This window comes from Bombyx mori, chromosome 9, assembly GCF_030269925.1.
Source record: "Bombyx mori chromosome 9, ASM3026992v2".
NCBI lineage: Eukaryota > Metazoa > Arthropoda > Insecta > Lepidoptera > Bombycidae > Bombyx > Bombyx mori.
Genome location: NC_085115.1, coordinates 13,623,647 through 13,635,804, shown reverse-complemented (window position 1 = coordinate 13,635,804; position 12,158 = coordinate 13,623,647). Strand labels below are relative to the sequence as shown.

At 37.1% G+C, this 12,158-nt stretch overlaps 1 protein-coding gene across 1 annotated transcript; it reads left to right on the top strand.

Annotated features, from left to right (window-relative positions):
• The first annotated feature begins 405 nt into the window (after positions 1-405).
• On the top strand, positions 406-7,438 carry LOC110386081 (uncharacterized). Its single transcript, XM_038012967.2, has 6 exons — positions 406-585; positions 1,124-1,166; positions 1,856-1,974; positions 3,474-3,578; positions 5,158-5,252; positions 6,731-7,438. Exons 1-6 carry the CDS (start codon positions 571-573, stop codon positions 6,918-6,920), a joined length of 567 nt encoding a protein of 188 aa, XP_037868895.1. The 5' UTR covers positions 406-570; the 3' UTR covers positions 6,921-7,438.
• Positions 7,439-12,158: the final 4,720 nt, after the last annotated feature.

Below are 12,158 nucleotides of genomic sequence, written 5' to 3'. Positions count from 1 at the left end.
TTTTTTTAAGCTATTATTTATTATTCATTTTTTAGTTGAATTTCAATTTTTTATTTTTTATTTTTATATTGAATCGTCATCGGTCCTTAATTAGTATACCAAATTTTGAGTTAATCCGACGTTTTGAAGTGGGTTAAAATCGTGTTCAAAAATTCCGTTACAAATATACATACGTCTGAAGCTAATAAAAGTGTATTAAAAAAAAGGACGGAGCCGGTTCGGGGCAACTCAAACGTCATACCAAGAGTTTGGCCGATAAAAACCCACAACTATTATATGGTTATATATATTATTATATGGTTACATATTAATCATTGATTTATTTCGTCCGTCAGCAATGTTGTCGCACGACACGATCTTGTTAACAAAACGTGTGCAAAAGGGATCAATGAGTTCACATATAGCACGAGCTCTTTCAAAGCGATAATCAGGAAAACCCTCCACCTATATAACAAGGCGTTAGTTAGGCTGTGTATTAATCACAAACGTGCACCAGAATGTAACATACGCTTGCGTAGAACTAAAAACGTTTTTAGTTTTTATGTGAAATTTAAGTGAAATAAAACGAAAATGATTTTGTTGAAGGTATGTTGATGATTATTTTTAATTGTCTTTATAGACAGACGCGCGAACGGCCCACCTGATCATGAGTTTTTGCCGTCACTCATGGACGTCAGCAATGCCAGGGGTACAGTCAAGCCGCTGTCTACTATTCATCGCAAAATCCCACTTTTTTTTTTTATTGCTTAGATGGGTGAACGAGCTCACAGCCCACCTGATGTTAAGTGGTTACTGGAGCACATAGACATCTACAACGTAAATGCGCCACCCACCTTGATATATAAGTTCTAATTCCTCAAGTATAGTAACAACGGCTGCCCCACCCTTCAAACCGAAACGCATTACTGCTTCACGGCAGAAATAGGCGGGGTAGTGGTACCTACCCGTGCGGACCACATTCCTTCTTGTTTCTTTTACAAGCAAGATACGCTGCCTAACAGGTCCCTTTTAAAAATAATTTGTACATAAAAATTGTGGGCTTTAACTCAGCTATCACCTTATTAATATCAAAATTTTTGTAACATGTAGGTGTAATACACAGTAAAAGCCGGTTTTGTTACAGGTCATATTAACTCTATTGTTAACAAAAGGATTCTTATGTAGTTGTAAGTATATTCTTGTTATATTTTAACGTATACTTAAGACTGAAAGGGCTTATTTTAAGAGCACATGGATGGGTACCATCGTCCTGCTCATCCCTGTCACGATGCGATCATACGTTGTGACTGGAAGAACAAGACAGTCGTAATAAAATTGAGATATAGTTCTATTAAGGCTTAAGTGCTCGACACCAGGTACAGGGGGTTTATAGAAATTCTGCTATTTACCCGCCCGATAATTCACTTGGCTCAATGTAGGCTCTTCAGCTACCTATACTACTAATTTTAATGTTAATTCACTGTACTTTATATTCACAATATTTAACCGCTTAACCATATCAATTCTTACCGAAAATATAATCTATAGGTATATAGGTATATAAAAATGAATTGCCGTTCGTTAGTCTCGCTAAAACTCGAGAACGGCTGGACCGATTTGGCTAATTTTGGTCTTGAATTATTTGTGGTAGTCCAGAGAAGGTTTTGAAAGGTAGATAAATATTAAAATTCTCGGAATTAAATAAAAAATAATAATTTTGTTTTTCCTTTAATGTCTCCCTCGTCGGACAGATTACTTTTGTTTGTTTTAAGTTTATTTTATACAAAACGTTTAGGTTTTTTATTTATCGATTGAGGCACTACGAAGTCTGCCGGGTCATCTAGTAATTAAATGAAATACTTATTTTCGTTTTAAGCGGCATTCCAATGGCCAAGGAAGTGCAAGGATAGCATGATTTGTAGCGTAAAACCGAATTGGATGACAGAAGATTTGAAAACGAACATAGAACAAGCCGCCATCGCACTGAAATTGAAGGTAAATAACCTTAAATAAATAACCTCCTTACATATGTATTTTATACATAGGTATATTAAATTGTAGTATGTTTATTGATGCATACAAAATCATATGTCATTTTGAAGGGTGGGGCAGCCGTTGTAACTATACTTGAGACCTTAGAACTTGTATCTCAAGGTAGGTGGCGCATTTACGTTGTGGATGTCTATGGGCTCCAGTAACCACTTAACACCAGCTGGGCTGTGAGCTTGTCCACCCAACTATGCAATAAAAAATAAATAAATAAAATGTAATCTATATAAGTACCTATATTTAACATTATGTGTATTCTATAATACTGAGATGTTACTTTAAGGAATATTTTTGTGTTGATTTTGTCCTTTTTTTTTTTGTTGTTGTTTGTTATTCTTTTGTTAATGCACCTACCATGCATTATCTGTGCACCACCCTATGGTCGACTGGAAGAGAATGCCCATGGCATTAAGCCCGCCTGTGTACAACTTTTGTTTTGTGCATGAAGTATAAATAAATAATAAAATAAATATGTAGATATATATTACATATAAAACTTCTTAAATACCTTAGTAAATAACCTCAAAGTTAATTGTACGCGTGGTGGCAGTTGCTACCCAGAAATCTCGATTATACGATCAACATATTATCACAAAATTAAATAAATGAAAGAACTGATAGCCTAATTTACAAGAAGGGGCTCTGTAATGAGTTGATAGGGCTGGAGCCACATGGGCGAATGACCATCTGACCCACCTAGTCTGGTCAACCTTGAGAAATAAGGCTGAGATTGAATGGTATAACGGCTGACCCACCTCTCAAATTGGAACGCAAAACTACTTCGAGGCATTAATACTTAGGATGATGCTACATACCCGTATGGGCTTACAATAAGTTCTGATCATTTAATGTTTTTTTTTAATTGCTTATATGAGTGGACGAGCTCACAGCCCACCGGGTGTTAAGTGGTTACTGGAGCCCATAGACATTTACAACGTAAATGCGCCACGCACCTTGAGATACAAGTTCTAAGGTCTCAGTATAGTCACAACGGCTGCCCCGCCCTTCAAACCGAAACGCATTACTGCTTCAAGGCAGAAATAGGCAGGGAGGTGGTACCTACCCGTGCGAACTCACAAGAGGTCCTACCACCAGTAATTACGCAAATTATAATTTTTGCGTGTTTGATTTTTATTACACGATGTTATTCCTTCACCGTGGAAGTCAATCGTGAACATTTGTTAAGTACGTATTTCATTAGAAAAATTGGTACCCGCCTGCGGGATTCGAACACCGGTGCATCGCTACATACGAATGCACCGGACGTCTTATCCTTTAGGCCACAACGACTTTATAATGTTGATTGAGAATCAGTAGACGGTGGCTTGGTCGTATCCTCATCTGCCGAGAATGGCAAAAAGAAAATGTACGAATGACCTTGCGCCGAGCGACTGTGTGGTATAAGTAAGTACCTGATCTAACTGAACCATTTAAATAATTCACAGAACTCGAATTCCCGTCCGATAATCGTGAATTTCACTTCGTTTTCGGCATCTACGCCGAAAATAATGCACAATCCACCGGACTCGAATTGCGCCTACGAATCTTGGGTACGTATCTTATATCTACTAGGTGATTTAGAATTGTTTCAGTCAAAGAAAAAGGGTATCTATAATATATTAATACATGAAGCAAAAACTTTGTATCCCTTTTTACGAAAATTGCGCCGACGGAGGAGTATGAAATTTTCCACACTTATAGAGAATATAGAGAAGAAGTGCACAATGCTAATATTTTTTAAAAATAATGCATAAAAGATACATTAAATCAATAAAGAAACCATTACACACACTACATACCATGTATTTGTCGCACACACGCATGCATACTACTTATTGTCAAAGTTTTGTTCTTGACGTCTGCGGTCAAATTGAGAATAGATTAAATATTGTTTGACAGTTAATATCTTTTTATAGTGTAGTCTTGGCGAAATTTGTGATTATAGAAGTATAAAATACAATCATAATAGTGTACAAACTTATTATACAATTCCAATTAATTATAGTCGAATTTCGACTACTGCGGGACCTCTAAGTACATATTTATGTGTGTAAAATTCTGTAATATGTACTAAAAAAAATTTGTATTTTTTTTATTTTTTATTTCTTAGATGGTTGGATGAACTCACAGCCCACCTGGTGTTAAGTGGTTCCTGGAGCCCATAGACATCTACAGCGTAAATGCGCCACCTACCTTAAGATATAAGTTCTAAGGTCTCAAATATAGTTACAACGGCTGCCCTACCCTTTAAACCGAAACGCATTACTGCTTCACGGCAGAAATCGGCAGGGTAGTGGTACCTACCCGCGCGGACTCACAAGAGGTCGTACCACCAGTAATTACGCAAATTATATTTTTTGCGGGTTTGATTTTTATTACACTATGTTATTCCTTCACTGTGGAAGTCAATCGTGAACATTTCTTGAGTACGTATTTCATTAGAAAAATTGGTACCCGCCTGCGGGATTCGAACACCGGTGCATCGCTTCAACACGAATGCACCAGACGTCTTATCTTTTAGGCCACGACGACTTCTAAAAGCTCGCTTACGTTCGCGAACATTACACGGTTTCAATTAAAATGAAATGACATGCGGTATCTACCATCTCGAGGAATGGCGGCAACTGCCTCAGCGATGTACTGCGAAAATGAATTTACTAAAACAACACCAGCTTACGCTAATCTTAATAAATTGTTTTGATCAATTGACTGGACGATGCAGTAATCAATGGCCCCAATTGCTGGGCCCAGAATAGTGAATTCAATTCCCACATCGGGAAAACTTTCGTACGTTTGCTCTTTGTCCCCATATTTAATATCTATATACGTATGTATTATTAATACGTATATAATAGTATGTATATAAGTCTCTAGTTCTCCACTGCTCTGCGTGATAAATTACTTTTACTTCGTTTAACTTTAGTTTCGTGATGAGTTAGATATCTGTAACAGATTACAGCGCAGCAAATATGTTTGTTTGTTATCAACATCAATTTGTTGTTTGTTTTCATTTGTTATTAGGGATATCTCATAACAGAGCACCAATCGTAGCTTTATTCGGTTACTTGTTAAGTTTTCTTAGACTTAAATAAAAATTAACAAATGTTTTTTTTTTTTTTTAATTCACAGACCGAACAACCGTTCATAGTGAAAAATGATAATCACATAAAAGCTGTTGTTCAAACTGAATTCTTCAAACAACACATAAACATGGTACAATGCGCGTAAGTACGTTTTAACTTACCTGTTTGATTTGAAATCCTAACAAGACATCATGTATGTGAACATTTTACTGATTAGAAAACGGGTGTTTGGAAATAATTCATAAGATTACTGATGATTGGGAAAGAATTCCCAATGGTTCGTTTTTTTATGTTTGAGAGATTAGTAGTGGCCTGGAGGCCTTTCCAGTTTTACCAGGGCAAGTAGGCGAGCAAGGGCTGAGCCAGGAAGTGTGGGATTTGCTAACGGCTACACAAGTGCCTTAAAAAGAGACCTAACAACTCAAGAGTAGCCGCTTCGCGAATGAATCTACTACTGGATAGGAATCGCGACCCGCTGAGAAGATCCGACGGGAAACTCAGCGGGTTAATGTGTAGGTTAGGTTGCACGTCGAACTCTTTGCCGAGTTCGACGAGTACGGTTACCGGGATCCCTACTCTTAGTGTTAGTGCTAAAGGTGTCTAATACAAGGGTCATTGGATCTGATCGATCCGTAAGGACGTGTCTAGGGTGTCGATGGTGACTGGCTCCTGCGTGATCAGGATTCGGGGAATAGTCAGCGGCGGCAACGATAAGGCGATTATCATGACGCACAGCCTTATTGTCGGAAACACTGTTCTAAGGCTGACTCCCAATGGTTCGGCCGTGGCTGTAATTTCACAAGTAATGTCTAAAATGCGAACTAATCAAGTCCCCGGTAGCTCTCATTTGGAAATAATTCATAACATTACTGATGATTGGGAAAGTTTTTTTTTTTTTTCGGTCGTGGGTGAGCTTCACAAGTAATATCTGAAATGAGAACTATTCATATCCCCGGTAGTTCTCATGCCCGTAAACTCTGAACCGAATCAAATAATTGATATGAAACATCTGTAGCCGCACGTAAAACTGATTGCGGGCGTGGCATCGCAGACCGTGGCGACACGCCGCAATCGCAAGCGACTGTTTCTTAATGTATTAATATTTTATTATTTCATTAGGCCACATGAATTACTGTTGCTGCCATAAGCCATCCTTTTCTGCATCTAAACCTATCAAAAACAATATCAATGTTTCTCATCTGCCAGACTTCCAGCGATGGTCCACAACATTTTTTGGTTACTTTTGCGATTTTTAATTGAGGCCATTAGCGCAAAAGTGGCATTCTTTTTTTTTTTTTTCGGGTAGAGTGCCGAACCTCCTACGAGGTCCCCGCGCAAAAGTGGCCTAACCCACATTTTTTTATATTCAAGCTTATATGACGTAAATTGGAATTTATTTAAAATATAATAAACTTTGATGCAAAACCGGCCTATCCATAGATAGCTTCATCCATATATAAAAGATAGATTTGTAAAAATTATTTTTGCGCGGATTGTTTTATGCTTACTCAAATTTAAATTCATGAAAATTCAAACCTCCATACTAACTCTGATAGGTTTAGGCCACTTTTGCGCTGACTGCCACAATTTTGCTGTCAACTATTTATGTCACCTTTCAGAACATCACGCACGAGCCTCTCAAGCGATCCGCTGCAGTGCTTCAGCAACGTGCTAGCTGCAGACGGATCCAGATGCGTGACCAAAAACACGGACATCACCCTCTTGACCTACAATGTGAAGACGGGGAAGGTTGACTGGACTCCAGTCAGGATCCCCGTTTGCTGTACCTGTGTAATTGAATCTTCGTGATCCTTTTAAAGCAGTGGTGGGCAAAACTTTTTAATGGCAGGCCACAAAGTTTAAGAAATTCTAGAGGAGGGCCAGAATTATAGAAAAAATGCATTTTGTGTTAAAGCTTTTTAATAGACAAAATACCTTTTACTTTTACGCCTTGAAGGCGTGTGCATGAGGCGTGTGATAGATAGGTGAAAATTTTTTTTTTCTCCAATAAACAAACTAATACCTGTGACAGATTTCCGAGATAATTATAATGATTGCAAGTTAATTATGTCATAATGAAAGCTCAAAACCCCCCTCTGATGAATTGGAGCTTTCATTAAAAATTTGAAGATTTTCAATTATAAACGTCAGATTTTATTTTACGCGCCAAAATGCTGACTGGAATATTTAGGATGGATGGACTCTCGGCGGGCCGGATTAAATACTTTGGCGGACCGAAGTTGACCCGCGGGCCGTACTTTGCCCATCACTGCTTTAAAGCTTCGCACCTGAGCCTGTCCCATAAATTAAATATATGCACGTGCAAATCTGTGTTTTTCTTCCACTCAATTATGACAAGTCTGGCTTTGAATATGGATAGTTTATTCTGCAGGCTGCTATAATAATCTGATTCTTTCGACTTGGTCATTATCTCAATAAAGCTGTCCATAGCATTGTGCATGTTCTGTACCGTATTTTACGGTACCGTGTGGTATGTTTTTTTTTTCTTTAAGGAACTTTATGACCTGGTAACTAAGACCTTTAAGTCATGTCTTCTTTTAATTTATATTCTTATTTTTATGAAAAAATGATAAAATGGAGTGAAATGAAATTAAATAAAGATGATTAAATTGAGACATTAATCAACTGTGATGAAATGAAATGAAATGAGATGATACGAGATGAAATATAATCTCAGTAAAGTGGTGATCATTTACCGAGATTTTTTCAGTGGACTTTGTGAAGGATCCCGAGAAGTTACGTCCAGTGGCTTTGTTTAATTTTCCCACATTTACGCTCTTTCACAGATATTAAACAGTCAATAAACCACCGTTATTACAAAGAACAATGGCAGCTTTCTATACAACATTTTACCTGATATCTATTTGAGGCGTCTTGAAACAAAAAAATACTAAAACGATAGGAATAACATAGCTTAAGCTTAATCAGAAATATTTTTGGTATTAGAAAGTCACAAAAAAAAGATATCAACGTGTTTACTTTATAATTTGAGGTTATCTATCAATAAATAGATGTCTCTGATTTTTGTAGGCGCGGACTATAACAAATTGAAAAAAAAAGTAAATTATATGTTTAAATAACATTTTAGTTTAATTATCATAAATGAACCAAGGATACACTTCTAATAGTACTCGAGTAGGTACCCTTAGCAATTGCAGAGCTACCTCGGTACATATACATATTATATAGTTTGTTCTTTCTTCTTTGTAAATGTGTAAATATGTGTGTCAGAGATAGGTACTTTTAACCTTTTGAACGAATTAGTCACATATTTGCGACAAACGAAGGCTTGCAAAGCTAATTTAGTATAGTAGAATTATTTTGTCCGTGCAGTTTGGGTCAAAAAAAATCGGAGCGGTGAAGCAAGTATTTCGCTCTCTCTTCCACTCACGAGCCTTATGGACGGGCATAGTCATGCGCATTATGTCAGTTGTTATACTGTACAAATCATTGTCATCTGAAGTGCTGGCATTACTATTATATTATTATATTTAGTTATTTAAGTACTAATTGTAACAAAGGATAATTAATATTATTATTTTCATTTTAAATACTTTATGAATATTATTCATTATCAAAAAATATTGCTTTTTGTCCCAATAGTATAAATGCCATCCTTTACAAATGTATTAAACCGGAAGTACACAAAAATCGAATTAAAAGCTTATTAAATTAACATTTTTTCGTGGCTTTGCTACGTAAATCTAACATCGTATAAAAAACGAGCAAATAAAATGATGAAGTTTCGTTTATGTCTTAATCTAAGACGCCTTTTAAAACATTCAGGTAAAAAATTGCCATTGTTCTTTAAACCTGAAGAAACACTAAATAGACAAAATAAAACAAATCGTACAACTTCACTCCTCGCGTTCCCGCCAAAAAGTCCCTGTGTGGTATGATTCGGTGTGGTGTAGTGTAGTGGCACACATGTTAAGAGCCGCGAGGCACGGTGCCTGAGTAGAACCAGTGTGGTTTCATGAGTATAAAAACCTATGGTATGCTACACGGGGCATTCTGGCATCGCACCTAGCGCACTTGTAACGTTACTTTACGTAGGAATGGCAGTTTGCTTCAGTATCGACGTGACTGGTGGTAGGACCACTTGTGAGTCCGCGCGGGTAGGTACCACCACCCTGCCTATTTCTGCCGTGAAGCAGTAACGCGTTTCGGTTTGAAGGGCGGGGCAGCCGTTGTAACTATACTCAGACCTTAGAACTTTTGTCTCAAGGTGGGTGGCGCATTTACGTTGTAGATGTCTATGGGCTCCAGTAACCACTTAACACCAGTCATGGGCTGTGAGCTCGTCAACCCATCTAAGCAATAAAGAGCGTCCATGTCGATATCGGCGGTCTCGACGTAATATTTTCTGATCTATTTTTAGTCACTGTGGTATACTTACGTCCAACATAACACTTTAGTTGTCGCTGCGGTGTCGCAACGCTGCGGTACGACGTTGCGACGTCGCATTGTCCGTGTCATCGCCAGTGCGGCAAAAACTTTGCGGTGCCGTGTCGCAATGCGACGTGTGGAAAAACTGCTAGTCTTTGATAATAACAAATTCCCTGAAGAAAATATGACAGCAATAGTTCGAATGCGTGTTTCTGAAATAGCATTCCTCTAAAGTTGTTATTCCTTTATGGCCTTATGGTCGGTACCGCTTCGTCCTATTCTTCTTCTATTGAAAAAATGATTCGACTTTTCCTAATATAGTCAGCCATATTAATAACTAAAGGCCTTAGTTACTAATGAACACCAAGTCTAACACTAAGCTTTAGTCTATTTGAAACTGATGACTTTCGCCACGTTGTGTTATGTAATCTAGGTGCATACATCGAAAAATCTTTGTGCTCTTCGCGTTTTAAACAAAAAAAATGTTTCGTTGCAAATATTTATTAATATTACCTCAGCTCACAAAACTACGACGTTGCACGCGGATCGAACTCACCTACCATATGCTTACAAACAACTTCCCGAAACAGGAATTACATCATGAAATAAAAATATATTTATTTTTGAAGTGAAAACTTCTTTAGAATCGTTGTGATTTCAAACCGGATGCAACGGAAAAAACGACAGGTAAGAGACACAAATACAAAAATGTGTAGGATGAAGCCAGCAAAGAATGAGACAGAAATATACATACTATTTAATACAGTGCCATCTGTGAGATTTTTTAATACTAATGTGTGTATGAAAGCTCTTGTAGTGAATTTTAATTTAGGATTATACGTGAAATTAAAATATCAATTCACAGAGGGCGCTACCTTACAATTATTTACTAATGACAAAATTTTACATATACTTAAGACGTTTAGGATAATTGTATTTTAATTTTGGAAGGTTTCACTTCTACCACGTGTGAATTGCACACATGTAATTTTTTCAATTATCGTCATATTGGCAACAGTGCGTGCACGTGCGTATTGTTCGTTTTTTTTTTATATCCTACCTATCCTGATAATGAGAGGTTATTTAAGCTTCTCCTTGACGTGTAGCCCACAGGGCTCAAACCGGAGTGTTGCTAACACTGGTCCTAGCAAGAGCAGCGCTTCGTAGAATCTACCACCGGATCGAAAACGCGGCCCACTGAGAAGATCCAGCGAGAAACTCAGTGGGCTGTGTCTATGGGTTAATTGTTCGTACAATCCTACCAACATAACTAAACAATTTTGTTAAATACGTATATTATTTTTTTTTTATGGATACCGGGTCATTGAGGAAAAGTATTATCTTAAAATGGGTCATTTGTAGTTGAAGTACATATTAGGAAATTTAAGTTTAGTGTACGTTAGATTAGAATAAATATATTTTAATCTAACAGAGAGAGAGAGAGAGAGAGAGTATTCTTTATTGTACACCAAAAAACAAATAAACAGTGCGATGCATTAAAAACAAAAAACGACGAGCTGATCTATGTTTAAATATTTTTTTAGTCCAAAAAGTGTTCTATTTTTTATAATAAACACAATATCCTATGTGCCATACATTATAATTAATTGGAAGCTCAAAACCAGACAGTACATTTTTACATTCCGTAAAATGCTTTTAATATTAACGAGTAAAAAAAACAATATAATAATATCAGCAATATAATCGATGCGTTTTTATGGTTTAATTACTTACAGTAAACCAACCCCACAGCATAAACACATTCTTGTTCCTTGTTTTGACTCCTGGATAGTTTGTTTGCCGGATCTTTTGGAGATAATCTTTGATTTTACTTTGATTCAATCGCTACCAAACCTCAAAGGATCGCTCTCTGGGCCTGTCCATGTAGGAAATATATGTACTTAATGGATAGGCTAATATTTATATGAGTGTTGGACTCCCTACACCAGTTGCGGAGGCGTTAATGATGAGAATCTTTGTGAGGGTGAGAAATATAATAATAATGTTAATTTTAAATGCACAGCGAAGCAAACGGGTACAGCTAGTATTTTATTAGTTGAAGTCGTCGTGGCCTAAAGGATAAGACGTCCGATGCATTCATATTAAAGCAATCCAACGGTATTCGAATCTCACTGGCAGGTGCCAATTTTTCTAATGAAACACGTAGTTAACAACTGTTCACAACTAGTTTCCCTGATGAACGAATAACATCGTGTAATAAAAATGAAACACGCTTAATTATAACTACTTATATAGTACATTGTGCACCAAGGGAGAAAAGTTGAACATTTCCTCCCGCATGTAAAACGGCTAACACTTGGGAGGAAATGTCAAACTTTTTTCCCGCGGTGCACATACTATTTTTTCTCCTACCAGGCCAAAAGTTCGTGGAGTACCGAGTCGGGGTCCAGGGGCGAAGCCCTGGCGGGGATAGGGGGGGGCGGATCCCTCCCATACTCATAAAAAAAACAATTTAACTGTTTTTTTTAATTTTTAAATAAACTATCACTAATTATATAAGAACTGTCTGATGAACTCATCTTTGTTTAATACTTCACTATTAAATTTTATTTCCTTTTGTTTATTTCACTTTTACACTAAACACAATATTGCAAATTACCCGAGCACAACAATGGC

Bases quoted from the DNA above. Each gene is read 5' to 3' on its own strand.
- LOC110386081 (XM_038012967.2), top strand. The intron at 1,975-3,473 runs GTAAATAACCTT...AATAATTCACAG, and splicing joins CCATCGCACTGAAATTGAAG to AACTCGAATTCCCGTCCGAT. The intron at 3,579-5,157 runs GTACGTATCTTA...TTTAATTCACAG, and splicing joins ATTGCGCCTACGAATCTTGG to ACCGAACAACCGTTCATAGT.